Here is a 25,518-nt window from a genome sequence, read left to right as displayed (position 1 = left end):
TTATAGTTAAATTAGAATATTATCAAAACGTATTTCTAAACAAATGAATAAAGCTTCGTATGACTTACGTAATCTCTCCGGAGAGTCGACATTGTCCTTTAATAAAATACCTAATTAATTACTAAATTAAATAATTAGGTACATTAATGCAAGTTAAATCGGAGTTTTATGGATTACGATATCTAGTCAGTTCTTGCTTTATAGTTAAAAAATCATCTATTAATGAAGTTTACTCACTTCTACTGTATTAGGCCGCCATTAAGTATTTCAAGTAAGTTTATAACAATATATATTGAATAAATAATATTAATAAATAAAAAATATTTGAGATAAATGTGTTTTTGGTTTTTATAAAAATTTATCTTATAAAAATAAAAATTAATTTATATTTGAAATTTTGACATAATTTAATTTTAATTTTAAAAATGCATAAATTTAATCTTTTTAACTAAATTATATTAAGTTTATTTGATATTTTAAACATGTTTTATAATAATATTTGAATTATTTACACTATTTTACATATTTTTATTTCAATGTTAAATAAATTAAATAAAATTTAATTAGCATAATTAAATTCATGCATTTCTAAAATTCGAAAACTAAATTAGAATAAAATTTTAAAAAATGATTAATTCCAGTTTTTATTAAAAATAAAGAAATAAAAATATATTTAACTCATAATATTTTAACATTTTAACATGTAATAAGGATGAGACATAGCTATTTAAAACAACTTATTACATATGATAACACAATATTATTCAATGAAAAAGAATTTTATATATATATATATATATATATATATATATATATATATATATATATATATATATATATATATATATATATTAGCAAACACACATGCGTTATCGCGTATGTGTATTCGCATTTTTTTATTTTCAAAAAATTTAAGTTATAATCAATAATAAATATATAATTTTTAAAATAGTTATTAAATATAAAATTAAAAAAAAGATACGTAAAAAAAATTTAAATAATGGTTTAAGACAAGAGATTTCTAGAAAAATGATTAAAAATAAATTATTTATAAAATAATTAATTTTTAAAATAATTAAGGATAAAACAAGTATTATGAAATGTGGACACAAAAAGAAAAATCCTCTTTATTGTTCGATTAAGACTATTTCTTTCTTCCTTCCTTCCAACCATATCATCTATTATACTTACACTTTTTCTCTTTTAGCATTCGTGTTTTGGCTGAAAAATTATCAAATAAACTCACATTCAGGAGATAGATCCAATACCAATGTCCATCTAAGAAGGGTCACACAGAATGTCCTTCGATTATCCAGGTTAACAGTTATAAAAACAGATAATGTCCTTTGATAAATTCAAAAGACAAGGATTGTATTGTACAGAATCTGTAGCTAGTAGCCAAGCTGATGTCCCCAAAAAGTTAATCGAACAAAATTTATACCCCAGTGCCCCCACCCCCACCTCCCCGACACGAGTTATGATTTTTCTTTTTATGTTGTCACCAAAAGATATGCCAGGCCTTTCAGGTATTCAACAATCTCTGATCCACCAAGCTTTGAACTTCCAAATACTCTATCAACAAATGTGATTGGAACCTATACACAATAAAATTTTATGTCAGCTATGCAGTGAAAATGAACAAAGTGATAAGCCTTTAACAGGATAAGTATTTGGAAAGGTGATAGAGGTGTAGCAAAAACAAAAAGGATGGGGTGGGGATGAATGCTAAATTGCCGAAGCACATTATTAAAACATTAAAACTCGGCCTAATCAACTAGCATTCAAATTTCCCACATGAATTAGATGAATACATAGATTCAAATATTAAAGTTTAGAACATCATAACAATTTTATCCAACCAATCGCATATAAATTTCACTGTAATCAACTAAAGTTCCAAAGATATAAAGGCAGCAAAATAGTAGAAGGAATAGGCATTTCCTAAACTATTTGATCAGTTTACCATTTCAATTTTCAAGCAGTTTACATACAGTGCAAGGATTGTATGTGTACGCTTATCACTCATATTTTTAATGTGAATATCAAACAAATCTTTCGTGATTAGATAGTTACATGTCACACACACAGAGGAATGTCAAATTGGGCCAGCCAGGCCAATTGGGCCAACCCGGCCCATTTAAGACCGACCCGTTTCTAACCCACCAAAATCGGGTCGGGTCGAGCCAACCTAAAATATGAAAATGGGTTAGGAACTTCAACTTGTCGCGCCGATGGACGGGGTGGCGGGCTAGCCTGCGTGTCCGCTGACTACAACACTACGTTCTTGGTCGCGCACCACACCTCTGGCAACATACACAACCACGTAAAAGGAGAACAAGAAAGAAGTAAAATTGTGCTCACAACAATGTTTTCCAATCCGCAACGCAATCGAAATTTCCAATTTGTGGAATCCCCAAATCGCACAATCCCTAGATCACAAAATCCCCAATCCCTAATTCGTAAAATCCCCAATTTCTATTAGAAACGAAATGGAAGAAGAGGTTACAACAGAATAAACAAAGAGAAATACAACAGAGTTGCCGACCGTGGTTTTCGATGAGCAAAAGGACTTTTGGGTGTGGTTGCCACTGTGGGTGTCGTCGCCGATGATGAAAATCGCTATAGTCGTCGCTGAGGGATGGGAATTTGTCTTGTGTTTTCGCCTCATGTGTGGGTGTGGATTATGTGTTGTTTTGGCTAAGAAGAACATCAAAAATCGTGTGGGGCTTTCTAGGTTTTTCCGCTAAAGAGGAAGAAGGGAAGAGAAAAGATTTGTATAAACAAAAAAGAAAACAGGTTGACGAGTTATAGCAAGTTGGCCCGTCTTGTAGCCCAGCAGGCTGGTGGGCCAGGCGGGACGGGTTAAGTGGCTCGCGGGTTTAGAACATATAACCCGACCCACCTCTTCTTGGCATGCTAATTGCCACAACATACAAGCATGGATAGTGTCTAGTAGATATGGTAAAGGGGGTTCCTTAGTAGTCTGGTTGTGGCTGAATCTGGGTCATCTAAGAGACGTACAAAAATTAGAGGTGGTACATTTATGACTAGGTGTGAACTTCTCATCAAAATTATAACAAAGTCCTTGAACTTGATATTCTAGCAATTTGTCTAGGGTGAGGCGTTTCAGGGGTAGGGTGGCAGAGAGAGTAGGTAATGCATGAGTGTACAGGTTATGGGTGGTGAAGTATTCTAGGTAGAGGTAGTATGTGTGAATGGCCGAAAAGGTGTCTTTTTAGAGTTGTGAATCTTATCTTTGACCAATTTAGCAAGGCTAATGGCTTGTGATATAGAATAAGATTATGGTTATTTCACCACAAATATATGGCGAAAGAAACAATAAAAAATAATTAAGAATAATATCCAGGAAGAGGCCAGCAGTACAATTGCAAAGTTTTCAAAACATACTTGATAATCTGTAACTAACCCTATTTTGTGTAACTTAAATAGTTTTGCCTAGTGATTGTGTAGGAGGATGGACCAAAACAGAGGGAACATGTAAAGGACACCCGATCTACAAGGAGGTTGCTTTGGCACATTAATTTGAACCAACTTAGGGCATCATCCTTCATATGGAAAGCCACCATGGATAGACATTGTTCAAGAGGGATTTGGTAGAAGGCAACGTATTGGTTTGCTCGAAAAAGTCAGTCTAAGGGGTCAGGTCCTTTAGAAGAAGCGACCTGGAGTTTGGGTGGCCTAAGTGGTTAGAGATAACGGTGACCTTCAATGGACATTGTGGTGGCATGTTGGTAACTCTGACCCAATTGGGTTGTGATATAAGGCAGAGATGTTGATGTGTGGCCCTTGATCTAGGGGTCGTCGATTGGAGCCATGAAATATGAGCATGTGAACTCAAGGGTCAAAAAAAAGTAAGGGGTGGGACAAAGATGAAACCTGGTCAACGAGGATGGTAAAGGATGGGGTGCAAGCTCTCATGTTTGGCTTCCATATCATGTTCACGATTGTCTTGTGACTCCATGTGGGTTTGAATGGCAGAGAGGCAATCCTGAATAGCATGAAGGATTTCATCCGGGTCTTTGGTGGGTGGTTTGGGAGGCATGGAGGAAGCAATGAAAATACCAAATGCTCTAGGCCTTTGTTATGGCTACACTAAGGCACTAGAGACAAGGACAAAAAAACTAGCAGGTAAAAAACTTCTCAAATCATACAATGAAAATGTAGACCTAAATAGTGTTTGTTAGGTTCTCCAGGAGGCCCTTGTTGAAATGCTTAAAACCGAAAGAAATGAAAAAGAGATGCTGTTTGCATTGGGCCTGTTCTTTGATGAAAAACCTATTGATGCAATTACATATCGAACCCAAGATCTATAAAGTCATCACAACAACCAGGTTAATATTGATTATAATAATCAAGAATTGAGAAACCGTACCTCTTCAATATGGTATCCTTTTCTGGATGCTCGTACTATCATTTCCATTTGAAAGACATATCCTTTACTAACACAGCAACTAATGATATCTTCAAGCACTGATTTCCTATAAAGTCTACAAAGAACAATGATACATCCCTCTCAAACCAGGGAACAGAGGAGCAAATGAAACTCATGAAATTGCAAATACCAATTATGAAGCTTTATTACCTAAAAGATCCAGTCAAATCTGAGACACCAGGCCATAAAAGTGTTTGCGCAAGAACATTTGCTCCCCTGCTAGTTAGTTTGCGCATAAGATTCCATCCATGCACACCACCACCTTTAACATAACGAGTCCCTGTAACTATATCAGCACCAGTCTCCAACTGCTTGCTGAAGTGCAGAAAGGAAGGATTAAATTGTGCCAGGTAATGGGAAAACAAGAAAGAAATTACTAGAAGCTCTCTTTACCTAATAAAACTTGGCAAATATTTTGGCTGCAAAAGAAATGAATAAATAAGAAAGGACAAATAAATAAGAGAAAAATTATTCTGCAACTAATAAATTCTCCAAACTAAAAATCCGATAAAGAATTTCATCCAGCCCTTGATTTTTTAAACCTAAAGCCTGTTTGTTTCTGGGTGGAAAGTGCTTTGTGATTGATTATGTGCCATTTGTTTTAACGTTAAGTATACTTGACTTTCAACCGCTGAACATAATTTGGATTACGTAGCCAAGTTCAACTCAACCACAAATTTTACGTTGAAACATGGGAAATGCACGACAATCAGTCATATAGCAAAACAAACAGGTCTACTGTTATCATTAATAAATTCAAACTATCCTCTACATTTGATTAATAAAACTTACATGGTGTGACAGATCAGCATCCATGATGACAACAAAATTTCCAGATGCATGTTTCATGCCATGAATATAAGCAGTTCCTGCAGATTATTTACATCAAACGCTAATTTATCATAAAACATTTGGTGCAAGTGTCAGGAACATACCTAAACCCAGCTTCCTAGGCCGTGCTCTTAACAACTGGAACCACAGGAATAAGCATGGTTACTCTAAATAATATCCCAAAAACAGAATAAATCATGGATGAATACTGTGTTTATATCAAAATTAAATTTGTAAAAGTCACTGCTTACGATTCGATCTTCTCCGTAAACTTGCTGTAGTTGTTTTACAACATCCTGAGTACCATCAGGACTCCCATCATCCACGATGATAATTTCAAAATCAGCATCCCTAAATTAAGCAAGAAAACGTATTCACATTGATGATTAATCATATATTCAGATGGCATAAACAAAAAATTTGCCAGGAGAAAAGGCATTTTCTTGCTAAAATTTTATGTTTTGGATAAGCCATATATACAGAATAATTACTATTTTTTTACATTCTACATATAGACATGCTTATGATGCCCAAATCATAAAATACTTGCTCAGAATTCCACTTATAAATGATATGATTTATATATTCACTAATAGAGAAGAAAAAACAATTAAAAGGGAGCAGATATAATCATGAGATGGAGAATTTACCGAAGGTGCTTGAAGATTAGGTAAACAATGAGACCAATGTTGAGACGCTCATTATATGTAGGAACAATTATACTGTATTTGTTCTTTTGCTTCTGATGTGGCTCATCCATTCCAATCACAACTTGGACCGAATTCAATCAGTGCAATGAATTCAACGTACTAACACACACAGAATATGAGATACAGAACAATCAACATATTTATGCGTAGAAATAGAAGGTCGTTTTATAATGTTTTGGAGAAGAAGTATTCATCACACTGTTGGAAGCATTAAATTGGTATATCAATTGATAAAATCAACGATCTAATGGGAAGTGATGAAAATTAATTACACGTGTTTAACAAATCGCTACGCCTTAGTACAGAGACAGAAATGCCAAGAACGGCTCTAAATTCGTCGAAACGAACAGAAATTTCACAAGGCTCCTCTTTTTCGAGAAGATCCAAAATCTCGGTGGCAGAAGAAGAAATCAATTTAAAACCAAGTAAACGGTTCCCTCGATGACTGGCACTAACAAGAACATACTCCTTCACAGTATAATTGTGATCAAAGAAAGATAAATCGAAAGTGAAATGGATGAACTAACCTAACGACGGCGTCGAACAAAACGTCACGAGGGGCAGCAGCTTCAGGCGACGGCGTTACACGAATCAAAGGCACCAAGCAGCGTGTCAACTACAACAAACTTTTTATTTGTGTTTAAATTATAATTGTAATTTTGATAGTATTTTTAAAAGGAAAATATTTATTTTATAAAACAAAAATAAAACAAAAAGTTATATTTCTCCTCCTTCTTCATATTGTTATGGTATTAAATTAAAATTAAAATATTGTTATGGTATTCAAATCGTAAAAAAAACACGTCTTTCTTGTAGAAAACATAGAAGATGTATTTATTTCTCGATTATAACACATTGTTATTAACTTTTTTTTATAGCAACATATTCGATTAAATATTATTTTTTAGTTATACATTAATAGATCTGATAAAAAAAATAACATATAAAAATATAAAGTTTCTATTTAAACAAATAATTTTAGAAAATTAAATTTATGTTGAAAAAAAAAGTTATTATATATTTATATAATTGTGTCTACAGTGTGATCTTTAACTAAATAGATTTATATTATGTTCTGGTACATCCAATAAGTTCTACATTGTTTAGAAGTTGAGGTCAAGCAAAGTTTAAATACTCTTACCTCCTTCCACTTTTCGAGGTGCCTTTTAAGGACAAAACCCTGACGGAGCTAAAATGCTCTAAAGCAGACATTGTTTCGAGGCTCGGAATCGAAACATATTAGAAATAGCAAAAATTAATTAAAATGAAAATATTTTGTATAGTTATACATGGCTATCAAATTTAGCTTTGGAAATATCACTGAAAAGTATATTTTAACTAGATATATGTAGTGTTAAATGAAAAATATAAGAGAATAAGTTTTAACTAATATAAATTGAAAAAATGACGATTCCAAATACAGTTTATTGTGAACCGGTAAATTTTAAAAAAATTTAAAAGAGATTGAGAAAAATTATTCAATAGAAAGAGTAAGTGTCGCTTTCGACTTTAAAAAATGTTTTGTTTTACTTTGATAAACACTATTTTCTTTTAAGTGATTAACATTTTAAACGATTAATTCATAATGTGATAAGTATTATTCAATTGAATGGAATAATTCTTTTTAGTTTAATTAGTCAGATGGCATCTACTTTTGTTCGTAGGTGTCAGTTTGGTACCCGTTTTTAAAAATGTGTCAATTAAGTTTCAACTTTTGAAAAGATGTCTCAATTATGTTCTTTTCAGAAAAAAAATTATGAACATAGTTAATCTAAAAGTGGAACTCGCTATTTTTACTCTTGTATATTTATAGTCAAATCCACAGGTTGTGGAAGAATCCACAAGTCACTTGTGAAACTTGTTGGTTCGCATTTTGTTTTCTAGAGCTAAATCCATATGTTGTGAAAAAATTCATTGGTCATATGTGGAACTTGTTGTTTTGTTGTTGTGGGTTGTTTTAACATGATGTTGTTGCTGGTTTAAAAATGTGGTTGTTTCTTTATTATTTAGTGCAAAATTTTTAGGTGAGTTGTATGTTAAAATCCTTAAGTGTAAGGAAATAATGCTTGGGTTATGATATGATGATGATTTATGATTAATTTTAAGATGATGTGACATGATACGATGTAATTGCATGATGAGTTGAGGTATGTTTGATTTTGTGATGAGGTATGATGTATATGATAGTTGTAAAGCCAGGATCGTTTCTTTACCAAAAGGACTTTGTCGACTCAGGGTAAAGGGGTTTCTTCTCTTTGTAAGTCTTTAGCATAAGCTTAGCAATAGTGTTCCACCTAAGGCTTTGTCGAGCGGGTAGAGTTGTTGCTAGTAAGTATATAAAAAGCAGAGGAAATGACTTTTTCAAGAGGCATTGGTGCGCAAGAAAGGTATAATGGTTGGCAATGAGAAAGTGACATACCATTAATATTACTTGGTGGTAATATTCTGATGAGTTCAAGTTGTGGTATTGAGAACATATATTGGTGGAGTTATTTTTTTTTTGTGAATGAGTTATGTTACATTATAACATGAGTTACATGTTAATATGTCTATTATGTGATATGATACATGGCTAGCTCGCCCTTGCATGTTTGTGGATGTGGTTTCCACCTGCGATGATCGTATGACTTACGTTGTAGGGAGTAGATGTTGATGCACATATCATTAGAGAAGCTTAATTGTGCGGAGTCTGTGGAGAAGCTTTGGGAAGTTTTATTTTGACCTTTGAAAAGGTTCTTTTGAAATAAAATGTAATAGCATAGTGATTTCGAGTTTTCACTTGAAGGATTTGATATTAAACCTCGTTGAACGAATTAAGTTAATTGTTTATATGAACTATATTTTCATATTGATGAATGAAGAGGTTTGGATGAATCTTTTATCAGGTGTTATTTTGAATAAAATAATTGTGATTTTCGTTGAAGTGCCATGAAGACACTTTTAATTAGATTTTTGTTTTCTAATTAAAAGTGATTAAATTGGGTTAGTAAGTGAGGGAAGAGAGTAATTAGGAGAGTGAAACACTGTTGAATTTTGTGTGCACTGGGGCAAGAGTATTCCAAGCATCCATTGGTGTGGGAGAGAGAGAGGGAAAAGAGCAGAATTTTGGGTGATCAAGAGAAGACCTTATGGATCAAAAAGCTAGCTAAAGTTTTGGCAATTGGAGCACGAATACCAGGTTAAGGGAGTTTTATTACGTGTTTTATATGCAATGTATCATTTCTGATTGATTGGAATGCATGTGCACCTTAATTTCTGCCAAAAATGTAATAAACAGTTCGTGTTTCTAAAATTTTTCAAAAACCGCCTGGCGCCACATGAGTTGCCGCTAAGCGACACATGTGTTTGAAACCAAGTTCCTGAGTTTCCCTATGAACCGTCTGGCGGCTAAGTGTGACCCGCTAGGCGACGTGTACTGTTTTGCCCAATTCGTGGTTTGTGGTGGTTTTTGTGACGATTGTGATGCTCGAGTTGATTCTATATGCATGTGTGGGTGAGTTGAATGTGAAAAATTGCCTGTGAGTTAAACTTTATATGAAATTGGTAAGAATTGAGATTCAATTGGGCATTAGGGTTCATATGGGATTTTGAAACGATGAAATATGTATTAGGTTAGAATTGATGTATTGTTTGCATGAAAATAATATTGAATTGGATTGGCAGGAACTAGTGTGATGTTAAACATTTAAAATTATACCAAAACGCGTACTAGAATTGATAATTGGGAGTTTAAGGGTTCGCGTAGATGCAGGAAAATCTGGACAGAACCCATAATTTGTATGCACCGCCTGGTGGCACATGAATTGTCACCAAGCGATACATCAGGCGCAAATAACAAGCTAATTTTTGCTTCGCGTTGGATTTCTGGGTGTTGCTATCTATAAATTTGGCACATAACGTGAGTAATTGAGCATAAGGTTTGAGAAGGAAATCTTGTGTGTGGCATAATTAACTCTATGTGTGATAAGTTAGTAATGGCGATGTTATGTGTGTCAAAGCAATATTGTGTTTAACTGTGATGTTGCTCATTGCCTCATGGGAGTTGTAATTACGTGTCAATTGGGAGGATAATTTACATTTGATGTGGCTTGTATTTTCTGGTAGAGGAATGAGGACATAAGGAATTGCATCATATTTAAGAATAAGTATAACTTGAATTGTGAAACCATGGATGTGTCGTGTAACATCCATGCCGGATATTACGGGTTTAAATAATAAAATAAAATAAGAAAATAAAATCTCATTAATTATAAATTCATTTCCCAAAAACGTGGAAAATTTCAACTTTTATTTAGTAATAAATGTTCTCAAAATCTCTATTATAACTCAATATAAAATCTATAATAAAAACCAAGTCTAATAATGTAAATTATTACAACTGTTCCAAAACATAATGAAAAAACTGATAAAAACTCTTCCCAAGTCTAGCCCCGCTCCGGCTCTAAGTCTCACCAGATCCACCTGCAACATCATCTGCTCCCGTGTACCGCGTATACGATCATCGCCAAACACAAGCAGATAGGGTGAGCTAACAAAACAAACATATATATATATATATAGCACTGTTATATATATTACACAATCATAACAAAGGAATTCCTTCCTTTGATTCCATACCACATGGCCACAACCATGTTAATCGTGTTCTACGTCTCCTAGTGAGTACCTCAAGATGTCTTGTTGTCATACTTATCGGCCACAACCGATAGAGCACGTGCGGGAAACCATGCTACGAATTACACACTGTAACGTCAGATGGAGTTCCCAAATACGAACATAGTTCGCAACGTCCCAAGACTACAAAACTTGTCAGCTAACTACTGAGGAGGGCAATCTATCTGGACCCATTCGTACTGGCCACAACCAGCACACTCACACCAACAACACTCGCCAACCCGAGCTCAACTCAAGAATTCCTCATGTTCATCCGCCATCCCGAGCTCAACTCCAGAGATGTCATTTCGAGCCACAACTCAAGGAATGTCACGTGCTTAACCCCTATCCCGAGCTCAACTCAAGGGATACGTTTCGAGCCTCAACTTAAGGAACACCAGCAAGCCGACCTTTAAGGTATCTTAGAAGCCTTGTAGATCACGCACATCATAGCACGCATAACACCAATTCCCTGCAGCAAAACCACCTGGTGTTGCTCACAAGGCGCTAGGCGTTGCTCGCCTCCAGACCGCTTGGCGGGGAACACGTACCACCAAGCGCCAAGCGCCTCATCCCTCACAGCCCTGCATCTATCGCTTGGCAGAACACTCTCTACCGCTAAGCATCACGCATACAGGTTGCTCTCTAAATCTAAGCTATTGCCTGGCGATTCGCACACCACCGCCAGGCGCCATATCAATAGTCTATAAATTATGAATTCTAGGTTAGGTTTTGGATTACTTTCTCACACCCTCTCTCACAGTTTCACTCAATCAGTTCCCTCGTCATGTAATGCACACATCATGAGTGCCTACAATACTCTATCACCAACAAGGTTACCAATCCAAAAGTTCTGCAATTCTAATTATGTTAATGGTCATCATTAGTATCACGTATTCCCAACTCCTCATATGCCTTCTATCAATGATATCAACCCCACCTGCCTTAGAATTGAACCACTATTGATATCAGCCCAGTTCTCCATGGGTCAAATTTACCTAAATATATTAATCTCTTCTAAGGTCTAACAGGTTTACCTGGATTCATCCTATTTATTATATATATACTTGTATGAGCTCCTACTTCCCATATCACTAGTACCTTTGCAATGAATTCCCTATATTATCTTACTAGTCACTCAAAATAACCATTTACACTTCACCAAATACCATTCAATATTCCTTACGTCTACTGCATTATAAAATCCCTCACTTCACCAAATACTGAATTTAATTCCCCCTTTTCAATTATACAAGTTATCTCTGAGGCCTATATCTAAATACTGTTTCCAACCTTGTGCTTATTAAGCCCCAAACCTTCCAGAATCACAAAGCCATCATAAACCCCTCTCCCACGCCAAGATAGCTACCTTTGCGATGGCGCCTGGCGGCAAGCCCCGTGCCGTCAGGCGGTGCATAAGATTTCTGGGTAACTCAAAATTTGCTTCATCTTGAGAGACTCCCAATAATAACGCATAGTTGGCATACATGGGACTTGAACCCAAGTCCTTTCACACAATCAACTAAGTGCCTAATGCTGCCTGTAGTGACTGTCAGAACCTAGATGTGAACCTCGGATCGCGGTTTGGCACTATACTTGTTGGTACTCCATGTAACCTGACAATCTCTCTGACATACAACTCTACCAATTTGTCTATAGACATTTTCTGATTAATTGACAGAAAGTGCGCACATTTTGTCAATCTGACCACTATTACCCAGATGGAGTCGTACCCCCTCACTAACCACGACAAATGTGTAACAAAGTCCATGGAAATGCTTTCCCATTTCCACTGGGGAATGTCAAAAGGCTTCAACGTGTCACCCGACCTCTGATGTTCAATCTTCGCCTTCTGACATACCAAGCAAGAAGTAACATAATCTGCCACATCTGTCTTCATACTAGTCACCAAAAGGTTGCTTTCAAATCTTTATACATCTTACTCATACCTGTGTGTATGCTAAGACGACTCTTATGCCCTTCTTCCAAGAGCATCTATCTCAATATCGGACTCCTAGGTACACAAACCCTCTCTCTGAAATGCAAGATGCCATCTTTACCCATTCTGAAATCTTTTCTCTTCTCAGTGCCCAACTCACCAATGATTTGCTTTGGATGAAGGTTATGATGCGATGCTTTGTTGGGGGCCCAGTTACGAGTGTAACTTATATTGGGGTAACACGTGGCCACTCGAGGTTGTAGCCTGGTGGTTTTAGAAGTCTAGTGGAGTGTGCGAGATTGTGGCTTGGTGGGGTTCCGAAAGATTGCCCTCTTTAGTGAAACTGATTGAGTTTGGTAGTTTGGGGACAAATACAGACTATGGTTCGTATTGGAGAATTCCACTTGGTGTCGTGGATCATGGCCATGACAATTTATTCCTGCTTGTGGACTATTAGGTGGTGGCCTATAGTCAGAGGGGCGAATAGACACTCGTGCAGCAAAGATTGATCGATGTACTCATCAAAGAGTGTAGAATCAAGAGGCGTCCAACAGAATGTTTGGAAGGGAGAATTGAGGATTTGGGTTGCTAACACGGGTCATGGTTATGAAATGCTTTAATTATGTCATGTTGTATTTGTCTTTCTTGTATTTGAGCTCACCCTATCTGTGTGTGTTTGATGATGATCATGTAACTTGTTACATGGGAGAAGATGATGATGCAGGTGAGCATGTGGATGCCTAGAGTCGGAGTGGGGGCCAACTATGAGAGTTTTAATAGTTTTCTTCATGGAAGTTTTATGGACTATTTTGTAATGGTTTTATAAACAGTTTATAATTGTAATAAATGAACGTCGTGAATTTTATTTATAATTGGCATGTCGAAATAGATTTAAATTTCCCGCATTTTTGGGAAAGTACTTAATAATGAATGTAAATTTTTTTGTTATTTTCTTATTTTAATTTGCAAATAAGTAATTTTCGACTAGGACGTTACAAACCTCATTGTCTCGATTCATTCCAAAATCCTATAAATAATACATTTTGGTAGAATCCACCCAACAACAAAATACAATCCATTTTTTCAACCATAAACAGTAGTAGAATCACAAGTTATCCACATAATAACACGCAAGATCATAAGAACTCTTTAACATTCATATCATCAACCATTAAACATGCAACATTATCACATTTCCATTATCCAATGCAAAAGCACACAATAAAAATATCAACAAGCTAAAATGACAATAATAGTTAACTTCCCTTAGTTATCTTAAATCATTTTCTACTCACGATATCGAACCACCAACATTTTCTCATATTTTCTACTTTTGCTTTTACTACTGATGGATTTAAAAGATATCCCTTAGCACCAGAAGTCCTACGATGCTCTTAGATGTTCAAATAGATGGTAAGTTTGTAGAGATTTATAGATGTTTGTAGAGGAAAGAAAGAGGAAAGTTGTTGGAGAGAGTAGTGGCACATAAGAGTGAAACTTGACCTAATTGAAGTATCTTTTATATATAAAGTTTATTTTTAAATAATTATTTAATCAAATAATTTAACATTTATGTAATTGAATAATAAATCAAGTTTCATTTGTATCATTAACTTCCTTTCGGTGGCACATACCATCTAGTATTTCTTGTTTATCCATATCATCTACTACTCTTTCTTGTTTATCCATATCATTTACTCCACTCACTTTCAACATCTACCACATCCAACTACATATAGTAGACATTTGTTTAAATCTGCACTCGTTTAAGTCTGCATTCTGCCTAAATCTCCATTTGGAAAGGGAAAAAAAAAATCTCAGATCAATAATTTTGTGTTTTATTTTTAGAAAAATCACGTAAAGTAATTTGACAACTATTTTCGATTCGTTCACGTGTAATTGTCAATTGATCATTTTGTAAAATGTGACGAAGGGTAAATAGCGTACCTTGAGCTTGATTTATTTGATCCAATCATAAATAAGGAAAATTTTTCAACTTGCTCATATTGACATCAAAGTTGATAACACTTTAATGATTTGAAGATAATCATGTTGGTTTGTCAACTTCAACTTCAACTTTGTTCATACTAGTTTCAAATTCAATCTCATTGATTTCAATAACAAGCTCATATAACACGATCTCATTTGCTCAAATCCAATAATAGTGACATACTTTTATCTTATCTTATTTTTAGACCCTTCCTAGTTATCAAGCCCTCATTGTCTCTCACACTTACGTTTACCTTACTTTTACCTTTCACGGCACTTAATACATAAACAAGGTCCTTTCGATAATAGAGACAAGTCATTGAAATATGTCCTTAGGACATTTTCTATATTATACATGTACTTAATAGATAAATTTCTAATTTTAAAAATCAATTTAATTAATCAAATGAAAAAAAATATATGTAATTTAATTTTGGGTTAATTATGTTTTTGGTTGCTAAACTATTAAGCGATTTTGGTTTTGGTCCCTATTTTAAAGTTTGCTCTATTTAGATCCTCATCTTTTTAAAATTTATGGAATTAGTCCTAAAAAATTAACGCCGTTAACATTGTTTTAGACTTGACAAACAGAGTACAACGTCATCCATTCACTTTTAGACATGTGTCGATGTTTAAATTACATGTCATCCGTTCTTCCTCCCACCACAGATGCTCCCGTCTCCCATAAGTTCTAAATGGCGTCGTTTGCTTCTTCGCAACAACTAGGATTGACGATGTTCGTTTCTTCTTGTTGGTGTGTTTCAGATCTGGATTCACCATGAGAGGCCAGTGAAGCCATGCTGCTCACCGTTGCGTCGTTTATCGAGGTCGTCATTGACGACCATATTTTCTTCCTTTGACGCGAATTGCAAGAGGTTTCCCCATCCTTTTTCACCCTACGCCAAGCACCACCCAGCCGCAACATTTTCTAACATCAATGCGATAAGAGAGGTTGCCGAAGTGTGACATCGACCATAAACGTCACTTGCGTTGCCGCTTTTCACTTTCTTCACCAACACATGCGATTAGGGTTTTGGTTGGGTTTTGTGAGTGTTGAGTGTGTTAATGGTGACTGTTGGAAGATGTTTTTTTTTAAATCAGATTTGCAGAAGAGAATGAAGGTGGTAACAAGTTCTCTGATTGTGTATACGAGTGAAGAAAATTAAGTAGAGCGGAAAAGGAAGATAATTTTGATGGTGGGGTTCCTTTATCTACGATGTATGAAGATTAATTTATTTGGATTCTCTATAATTTTCTGCTAATTTCTCTGGGTTCTCTATAATTTTTTGTTCCAAATAATTTTTAGGTTGGGATTTTTGATAGTTGAAAAATTTAAAGTTGAGTGGAAATAATGGAATGATTGGGTTTTTTATCCTTTTTCCCCTATAATTTTTCACCAACCCTTCAAAAGATTTCAAAACGTTAAAAACAAAGTAATTAAAGTGATTTTATGTTTTCTATGAATGTGATGTTTGAAATTCCATAATTTGTGATTTTATGGATTTTTTATACTTGGAAGATGAAGTTAAAGTTGACTTGAGTGGAAGCTAATTGAATGGTTGGATCGAGAAGGTTGTGAGGTTGATAATGAAGAATAGATGTTAATGGAAAAGGAGTTTTGATTATTGTTGTGGCTCTCTGTTTGGATAATGAAGATGTTCGTTAATAAAGAAGAAGATGAAGGTGGAGAATGAATAAGTTCACCAAGAAAAAAGAAGAAAGATGATGAACTAGAAATTTAATTTAATTTTTTTAAGTTAAATAATTTGTTACGTGTAATAAATGAACAGCTGATATGATATTCTATTTGACAATTCCATAGATTTAAAAAAGATGAAAATCTAAATAGAACAAACTTTAAAAAAGGAACCAAAACCAAAATCCCTTAATTTACCTTTAGCGGTAACTCGGTTAAAAAAAGTTAAAATACCCTGATTTGATCCGTAGATATTTTTTCCTCTATTACGTTAGTCTCAGTTCATTTCTCTTTCACCTATGTTTTTATAATCCTCGTTTCATTTTTGGTTCTTCGTGTTTCCCGCCTTTCTTAAGTTTGGACTCTGGAGTTAGAAGCCGTTAGTGTTTATAAGTTAATTCGATCAAGCAGTTCCTATTTCCATGTTCATTTTCTTTTAGCCAAACGATTCTCTCTCGTATTTTCTTTCTCCCTCATCACAACCTAACAAAAACACTATCACAGTCTATCGTCACTCTCATTCATTCAGTCGCGGAAATAAAAATTCCTACCTTCTCTTACCCCCTTCATCTTCCGGATTCCTTGTCCATTGAGTTTTCTACGCTTCTCGGATAGGTAAGTCACGCATTTCTTTGCGAATCTCCACATTTCGTGCATGTCTCAGCTGCAATTACGGTAATATTTTATTAAGTTTGATGTCTATGAAGTTCAACTGATTTCGGTTGTTGAACATTCATAGATTAGGGTATACTTGATTTATGATAAGTTTCTTTTAAGTTTTAAGCAACTATGTGTAACAATCATGCATATGCCTCCGTTTATTTTCATCTAATGCGATTATTGGAACACTAGCAAATATATCAAACTGCAGTTGTTATATCTTTTTGGTAATGTTTACGATTGATGATCTATTACGGAACAAATTTATGATTTAGGAGAAGAGTGGCCAAGGAACTTGTATGGTTAGATAATATTTATTCCCTACTTTTTAATTTGAATTTGGCGATTTTGTAATGTCTGTGGTGTAGATCAAAAACTTTAGCAACCTGAAGGAATGACTGAAGAACACAAGGAATCCTCACCTGCAGATTCAAAGGAGAAAAAATCATCGCGAGGTTTTTCTCTATAATGTTTTTTACTTCATGATGTAGTGAGTATTAGAAGTAGATTCTTTCTGGTTCTTTATTGGAAACAGGTAACAGTATGAGAGGAAGGAATGGATGATCTTGGAATTGATTGCATGACAGTGCATTAAGTTTTTTGAATAGAATTTACTAGTCACCGCTGTTTTGGAACTAGTATGTTGATGGTTCATAAAAGTTAGATAAGCATAGCAATTTATTGCAGTTCATTTATAGTGTTCTGGGTGAAGTCCTTATTCTTCCCTTAACTTGATTTCATTTTGGATGGAAAACAGGACTTTGGTTTGTCCAAATGAAACACTCTTACTGCAAATCCGACCATGGATTATCTTCAACTAAAATTATAATAACAAAAGGGAAAAAAAAATTCAGTAGAGTAAAAAACTTTCTAAAATAACTTCACACCGTACTTAAGGGCTACTAATTTAAATATTTTAAATTCATGTATTCCTTAATCCTTTATATTGATGCAACATTCTTAGGTGCTTTCAACTTCTTGTAATTTGTGAGATTGCATTCTCACGTAGTCCATGAGAAAACCAAACATTTTCTTTTCTCGTGGTTGAGTAAAAACAACAATAAGGATATATGCAAGTATTACCAATTTCTTTGCATTTTTCGATTCAAATAGGTGATGAAATTGGAAAGAAATTTCTTAGCTCCTGGAAGTCCATGTCAATGGCAGATGATGATGCAATTGACTTTGACTTTGACACTGTTTCTAAAGGAAAGAAGAAGCCATTTGATTTTGAAAAAATGTAAGTCTTCCTAACATACTGAAGTTAATAATTTAGGTTTTAAAAAGTGAAATATAGACGGTAAGGGTACTGATATTGGTTTCATTCTGAATCCTTCTGTTTCACAAGGCTTTAGTTTGACAGGTTCAATATTTTACACTTAAAATGGAGAAGGTTGATATAGTAAATTACATGTTCATAAGTTTTATCTTTTTTACATATCTATTGTGATTATGATGTTTTATGTAAAAGAGATTTTCATTTAAGCAGCAGATTACCATGATAAACATATGTGCTTATGTTGTACAATTTTGACTTATGAGTTTGTAGTTTCTAATTTGATGTGTTACAAATAATCCTTGCTAGGGACCTTAATTTTAATCTGGATGGTGAGTTTGATAAGATATCATCATTTAAGTTGGACATGTCAGATCTTGATTTTACATGCCCACCAAAGAAGAGTTCCCAGTCTAAGGATAAGAAAGGAGAAATTTCTGGTGCAAAAGGAGGAAAGCAAGATGAGTTTAATTTCAGCTTTGATTTTAATGAGTAAGTGGTTGAAAATATTTGAGGCTATAATCATTTAATGTACATATTTGTTATTTTTGGTTTCTGAAGCATCAGTTGAGTGGTTTGAAGATATATATCTATTCTCAAAATTTTGCATCTTTTGATGCCATAGGTTGGATAGCTTCAATCTTGATTCAAGCTTCGTGCAAGTAGATACTACTTCCAACGGTAGTCCGAGAAAAAAGGTTGTAAGCAACGAAGGAAGTGATAAAGAAGGTGCTAAAAGGCCTAAAACCAATAATGATGAAGGTGCTCATGCATCTGTTGATAGCACGGCTGTTAAGTCCCATGCACCAGAGGAGCTTGAAACTTTTAAGGCTGAGACTATGGTTGGTAGCCTAGGAAATCTAGTTTTGAGACAGGATGGTCCTGTTTCCAGAATTTCATCCTCTGGGAATCTTGACATGCAAGAAATAGACTTACCTGAGAAGGAAAATTTTACAGAATCAGTATCTGAGCAGGTTAACAATGTCCCATGTTCTCAGTCAGTAGGTCAGAGTGATTCAGAACAGCACACTATCTCAGACCAGCATACAGAGGTTATTTCATCTGGAACAAGAGTCAGTAATGTATCTGGAGATAAACAAGAGATTAATCATAGGCCAACATATCAATGTACGGAAATGTTTTCTTCTGGAACCAGAAAAATCAATGTTTCGGATGACATGCAAGAGATTAATGATAAGGCAACAAATATGAAGCCTGATACCGTTGACCTACAATTGGAGCGTTCCTCCCCACATCACATCACTAAGTCAGATAACAGTGTTGATGAAGCAATTACTCTAGAAAGAAATGCCCAAGGAGTCACTAATGACCCTCAGCCAGAAAATAGGTATACAAGTTATGAAAATAATTCTAGAGCTGAGGCCTTGAACAAGATTTCATGTGACAATGGGAGCAAAGAAAATAAAGAAACAACTTTAGTGTGTGATTTGGGTCTTGCAAGCAGGTAAAATTGTTACATCATTTTACTATTGTCATTACGAATGTTAGCGTTATAGTTTCTTTCTGTTATTAGCTGAGTTTCTTACAATTCTGTTCTGTAAGGTAGCAGGCATTTTTTTTTTCTTCAAATATATACTGTTTTCATGATTTCACTCATTTGATGCAGTAAATCTGTAGTGGAAAACATGGTGTTGATTAAAGATAATAAACTCCATGATATGCAGTCAAGTGTGTTTTGCACACCAGAGGGCAACAGACCTTTAAAACAACCGTCATCAACAGTTGGGACCAAGGGTATTTCCCTTGGCAACAAAAAGAATGCTGACATGGTCCTTGGATCCATCACTCAAAAACGGTGTTATGCTTGTGAAACTATTATAGTTATTGCCTACAATGGTAGAATGTCTGATTTATATCTCTTAACAGGGAGAACTTTGGGTCAAAAGACACAAGATCTGGAAGCAAAATGACAGGTGTTTCCATCACGGATTCGAGCAAACTAATGAGGGATGCGGCAGCATTGCTTGGTAGTAAAGATCATCTTAGAAGTAGTAGCAATACCAGGTAATATGTATGTTCCTGGAAATCTGTAAAGCTATAAGTTTCTTACCTTAAAAGTGACTCTTTTCCACTATATGCATAAATGATACTTTGGCAGAAATTAGATTTGTTACTTCCTTGTAGTGAATGTGACATGGCTGTTACTTCTGATCATGATCAGGGAGGGCATTGTTTCTGATGTTACACCATGTTCAGGAAAGTTGGCAGGAAATAAACAATCATTTTGCGAAGAAGTAAATAACAACAAGATCACATTTCTAGAAAGGGCCGTGCCAAACCAAGATGTTCATATGTTGAGGTAAGGTAACTTCCGGAAAAGATATGATTTGATCTAAGTAAATAGAGAAATATGTACAACCATGATTATTGAGTCGAATCATAAATTATTGTTTATTTATTTTGAATAGAAAGATGATAAATAAACTTATGAATCTAAAGATAAAATGAACAAAATCTTTAAATAATAACTAATTTTATAGTAAAATAAAAAAAAATAGAATACGATAAAAATGATATACTAATTCAAACTGATTTTCTTTTACGAAAAAAACTTAAATAAAAAGAATTCTTAAACAACTAATTTTGTATGAAAAAAACAAATGTAAACTTGTGATAATGCCAATTTAGAGTATATATGTGGGTGCAAACTTCACCTTACAAAGGATTGAGTTAAACTTAAAGTCCATTTCTTAACATTGTATCAGAGCCATTGTTAAATTGAGCTTAAAGCCTATCCTAGTGAGATTTGTTGTTTGTTAGGCATATTGTTTCATGCCCTATCAGCCACTATCAAATCACCCATTAATGTCAAATATCACACTCGAGATGTATATACCTCGGCATGAGGGATGTGTGTTGTTGGATTAAACAACAAATCACCCATTTGTGGGGTTAAGTTAGGCTTAAGTTCCACTTCTTAACAAGAATTAAAGTGACGAATAATTTGGGAACATGAAGAATATCTTTTAGGGTTATGGATTGGTTTATTATAACTTTTCCTTGTCTTGTTGCTGTAGGAGGACAAATTTTTAGGTAGGGGAGTCATGTGATCAGTGGTACATGAATCCAATATCCAAGATATTGTTAAAGAATGAGATGAATAAAGGGCAAGAGTTTGTTGATGGAAGAATATGAAGTAGATAGATCTTTTTACAAGTATTTGTGTCTCGTTGCTTACGTGGTTCTTAATTTTGTTATTTCTAGAAATGTTATTTCACTATGATAAAAGAATCTAAAGATGTTTCTTCATATGAGCTTTGGTCCTTACCATGATCGTAGACCCCAATTTTCTCATTAAAATTAGTCCCTAATTCTTCATCAAACTTGTTTCCTTTCCTTTGATGCTTGGATGTTTCATTTATGATAAACTTCTTAGAGATTACTTACTATAGATTCTTTGCTTTTTTTTTAATTAATAATGCTAACCATTTTTTCATTCAATGTATTTAGACTCTAATATTTTACATCGTTTTAGTTGATTTCCGAAAATTAATGCTTGGGTGTAGCGTGTTTCTAGTAATAATTTATGCTTTGAAGTTCTTTGGGATTATCATAAGTTGGAGCGTAACATTCTTTATGGAATTTTGCAGTTCTCAAGTTAATCTGTCCTGCTTAACAGAGAAGACAGCGAGAGTTACTAACCAGGCAGTATATGTAAATTCTCAACCAGAAGCTTCAGGCAAGGAATCTTCTCACAAATCAAGGATAACTTCCGTAGAAGGAAATAAACTTACTTCGAAAAATTGCAAGGTCACTCCTGCTCTTTCAAGCTTAAAAACTTCAAGGTTGAGTGCTAAGTTGTTGTACTTCCTTCTTCTGTTCTCTTTAATTTCTTGCGGAGAACGTTTAAATAATTTTGTTTATATCGGGAACTTTGGAGCTAACAGGATTCTAACAACTTCTTTAAACCAAAAAGAAACAAACTCCATAGTAAGCTCTGGCCAGAGCATTCAGATACAGGGTAATACAGCATCAAAGAATGACAATCCTATTGACATCGGTAACAATCAGAAGCCCTCAACCACATTCTTGAAGAGAAAAACTATTGAGGTTTGACATTTTTAAAGATTTTTACTGTTTGAATGATTGAAGGGAAAATTCATCTCATAAATTATTTGACACTCACAAGCCACATCATATCACTTGAAAATGTCGTCATTACTGACTCCTGCTATCTACTTTGGGTGCATCATTCCTCCCCTTGGACACTGGTTGACTCCCATTCACATGGCTGGAATGATTTTTTTTTTCCTTCAAAGAAAAAAAAATGTAGAACCTAAAAAGAACTTCATAATTATGTTACTCTAACATGAAGATTTGGTACCTTTGTGATCAAAGAATTATACAGAAATGCTTATAAGCTGATTGTTACAGATATGCTACGTTTGCTACCCTAAGAATCAATTTCACAGGTTTCAGAAGCTGATTTTACATCGTTGAGGTCCCTAAAACGCATCTCTCAGACCCTTAGTAAAAGCAGGTTCTGAGAAAGTTGATTGCCTTAACTTCTATTTATGAAAAATTATCTAATTTTTAAGCTGGTACTGGACATTTAACTATTCTTAACTGCAGAGATTCCAAAGAATCTTCAGAAGAAGTTATTGGAGAGGTACACAACGGCATTGGTATATCTAATGTGTTGTCATATATTTGCTGATTACTGCGTAGTACTGATAAATACAACGATTTACGGATATTTGTCAAGAACTCCGTTTTAATGTCTTTCATTGATCGTGATATCATTCATCTATACATATTGCATAGATATCTACAACCATAAATAGCACTAATGGCACAATTATTCTAATTGCTAAAATCGGGCAATCTAATTATAAATAATCAATACCTAGATTTCTAATATAAATAGACAGACTTTATGCCACATATAACAGGGAACGTTAGACACAAATTCTCTATTGACAATATTTAAGTGTGATCATTATAGATACTAAAGTTTTATTCTCTATATATTACCCAAATATCCTTCTATGAAATCAGGTGGAGAGTATACCCAACAATTTACTTAACAATCGTTCAACCCCTGGACTTAAAAGTCCATCAGAGATTAAAGTGATGGAAGTGGAAATACCTAATTCTATACTCATGGAAGATAACAGCAATGTTGAAAAGGCTGAAGCTTACATGAAAGAACTTGAAGATGTAAGTGATCTGAACATTTTATGATCTATCTTAGTGTTATGTTAAAATTATTCAACTAACCATCTTATCAATATCTAAGTGTATTTTAGCAATATAGGGGTGATATTGAAAAAAAATAGTCTGCTGGAATGGTTACCTTCTGTCATCTGCATACGAAAACGGTTTCATAGAATTCAAGAAGTTGATCTGGCTACTGAACAAACACGCTAATATGCTAGTTTGTATTTATTCTGTTTAACGTACCACTCGAACAGTCCACCTGTGCTTTCACGGTTAGTGGACAAATGAAAAAGCAGCATAATTTCTGTAAGAAAAGGGCGGGAAAAATTTACACAATATTGGCATGTGTCCAAACAGTTATATATATATAAATTTCACCAAAATAACCCTATTTCTGAAATTAGTTACTGTGACACTGCATTTACTTTATTTTAAGCACCGTATTAAGACACTTTGAAGGAAGTTATCATATGAGAGATGACAGTATAAGAGCAACAAATCTGAACTTTTATAATTAATATAAACAGTTAATACTGAAACTAATTATAATTTATGACAATCTTAATCATTTATACATGGTTGTATGACTAGGATTAACTTCTCTCATACACTCACTAGATAAGCTCCCATTTTGAATACCAGATCTTTGAGGACCAAATTCGGACTGGTGTGTGTAAAAATAAAATATGGCTTTTGTTTCCCCGAAGTAAAACCGCATGTCATTTCTTACGTTTTAGAATTTGAGATACGACTATGTTGGCCTGAGGCTGACCAAGCTGCATGCAAGGGAATATATAATATATATCTTTGTTTATAAAGCCATTTCTATTCCTAAATTCCCCGTTCTTGTGTTCAATTTTTTATGCAAGAAAACCAAATTATATATTAGCTTGCTTAAGTCATAACTGTGCACACTTTCAAGGTGCAAATTGTTTTCACCCTGAATATTACATCATTTTTAATGGTGGATTTCCTTCTGAGTGTGATTTCTTGCAGATTTGTAACATGCTGAAAAAGAAGCACGAGGAAGCAAAAGACTTGTTAATTCGAGCCATAGTAAACGACAATAACTTGCTGATGCTTAATCACCCCATTTATGAAGAAGAAATATCCTCCCATTATTTTTTTGTTCATTTCCTCCTAGTCATTTAATTTTAGAGATTAATGCTGGTTATTTCCTTACATTTTGTGAACATTCGGAAGGTTCAGAAATTTGCTTCGCAGTTGATGTCTAAGGAGATCCAAACTTGATCAGCTACAAATTATTGCATTCGAAGGTATGCATGTTGAAAGATCTTTGATACGTGTTGCCTATTCTAAACAAAAATGTTCAGGTATCAGTAATCATCTGAATTTAAGGACTAAATACATGTATTCCTTCAGCGTTATCTGAACTTAACTGACATTTGTTTTCCTTACAATAAGAAATTATGAAAAAATTTCATTTGTTTGATTGTGGTTTTAAATTTGTATGAAGTCAATTGTGATGCATGTATCGTCTTACCTTAGACATTCATTATCTTTTTAACTACGTACAGGAAAAGGGAAAAAGATTAAAAAGAAAAGAAACTACTAGCTTTTTCAACTGAATCCTTTTGCATTTCTTTGAAAATTCTATTGTCAAGACTTTTGGCCTAGAGAACATAACGACGAGTATATTTGCAAAGCGTCCATCGATGAGTCATTTTTAATATTGAAAATATACTACACTAGTACACAGAGATACACATGCATGTATATATATATATATATATATATATATATATATATTAAGCATTATTATAAATGATTTAAATTGATCATCAAAATTTATATATTCAAAATTATTTATAAAAAGATTAGTTTAATATAATAGTATGAATATGTTGTTTAATATAAAAATGAACCTAATTTATGCATCTAAAATTTAAAAAGGGGATATTTCATTCTGTTTGATCATTAATATTGAAAAGGTTCATCTAGGAATATATTATCTGTTTCTTATTAAAAATTTAGACGATCAAATTTATGACTTTCTAACTCCTTAAAAAACATGACTTCGACAATGTCATGTAAAAGCCGAGTGAAAGTTATGCTAGAGATTGAAAAGAATGCTTTCTAAAATTGACACTTCACCATAATGAGATAAAA

The 25,518-nt window shown here is 34.1% G+C and overlaps 2 protein-coding genes across 4 annotated transcripts; one reads left to right on the top strand and one right to left on the bottom strand.

The window, feature by feature from the left end:
- Positions 1-1,273: 1,273 nt before the first annotated feature.
- On the bottom strand, positions 1,274-6,663 carry DPMS1 (Nucleotide-diphospho-sugar transferases superfamily protein). The gene is made up of 9 exons (XM_028066075.2): positions 6,522-6,663; positions 5,935-6,093; positions 5,536-5,635; positions 5,389-5,422; positions 5,246-5,322; positions 4,847-4,872; positions 4,604-4,768; positions 4,394-4,508; positions 1,274-1,595 (listed from the first exon to the last, which is right to left on the bottom strand). The coding sequence occupies exons 2-9, from the start codon at positions 6,042-6,044 to the stop codon at positions 1,491-1,493; spliced, it is 732 nt and encodes a 243-aa protein (XP_027921876.1). The 5' UTR covers positions 6,045-6,093; positions 6,522-6,663; the 3' UTR covers positions 1,274-1,490.
- A 9,926-nt stretch (positions 6,664-16,589) lies between these two features.
- On the top strand, positions 16,590-24,879 carry LOC114177319 (uncharacterized protein At4g18490). Of its 3 annotated transcripts, XM_085670783.1 has the most exons (15): positions 16,590-16,886; positions 17,300-17,386; positions 18,045-18,171; positions 18,517-18,699; positions 18,833-19,672; positions 19,835-20,023; positions 20,095-20,232; positions 20,390-20,527; positions 21,819-22,013; positions 22,116-22,278; positions 22,641-22,708; positions 22,801-22,837; positions 23,227-23,388; positions 24,385-24,497; positions 24,585-24,879. In XM_085670783.1, exons 2-15 carry the CDS (start codon positions 17,326-17,328, stop codon positions 24,637-24,639), a joined length of 2,469 nt encoding a protein of 822 aa, XP_085526909.1. In that variant the 5' UTR covers positions 16,590-16,886; positions 17,300-17,325; the 3' UTR covers positions 24,640-24,879. The 3 variants fall into 3 exon arrangements, with proteins under 3 accessions (XP_085526909.1, XP_085526908.1, XP_085526910.1); XM_085670782.1 differs by having other exon boundaries at positions 21,819-22,278; positions 24,385-24,879; XM_085670784.1 differs by lacking the exons at positions 22,116-22,278; positions 22,641-22,708; positions 22,801-22,837 and having other exon boundaries at positions 21,819-21,978; positions 24,385-24,879.
- The last annotated feature ends 639 nt before the right edge of the window (positions 24,880-25,518 follow it).

This window comes from Vigna unguiculata, chromosome 3 (assembly GCF_037176805.1).
Source record: "Vigna unguiculata cultivar grain cowpea cultivar isolate G323 ecotype 2 chromosome 3, ASM3717680v1, whole genome shotgun sequence".
Lineage (NCBI taxonomy): Eukaryota > Viridiplantae > Streptophyta > Magnoliopsida > Fabales > Fabaceae > Vigna > Vigna unguiculata.
Note: the sequence above shows the minus strand (reverse complement) of the source record. Positions and strands in the feature narration are given on the sequence as shown.

Bases quoted from the DNA above. Each gene is read 5' to 3' on its own strand.
- LOC114177319 (XM_085670782.1), top strand. From the start codon at position 17,326: ATGACTGAAGAACACAAGGAATCCTCACCTGCAGATTCAAAGGAGAAA. The intron at 20,024-20,094 runs GTGTTATGCTTG...ATCTCTTAACAG, and splicing joins GGATCCATCACTCAAAAACG to GGAGAACTTTGGGTCAAAAG. The intron at 22,709-22,800 runs GTTCTGAGAAAG...TCTTAACTGCAG, and splicing joins CAGACCCTTAGTAAAAGCAG to AGATTCCAAAGAATCTTCAG.
- DPMS1 (XM_028066075.2), bottom strand. From the start codon at position 6,044: ATGGATGAGCCACATCAGAAGCAAAAGAACAAATACAGTATAATTGTT. The intron at 5,423-5,535 runs GTAAGCAGTGAC...CTGTGGTTCCAG, and splicing joins TTTACGGAGAAGATCGAATC to TTGTTAAGAGCACGGCCTAG. The intron at 1,596-4,393 runs GTACGGTTTCTC...TATTGTGTATAG, and splicing joins AAGGATACCATATTGAAGAG to GTTCCAATCACATTTGTTGA.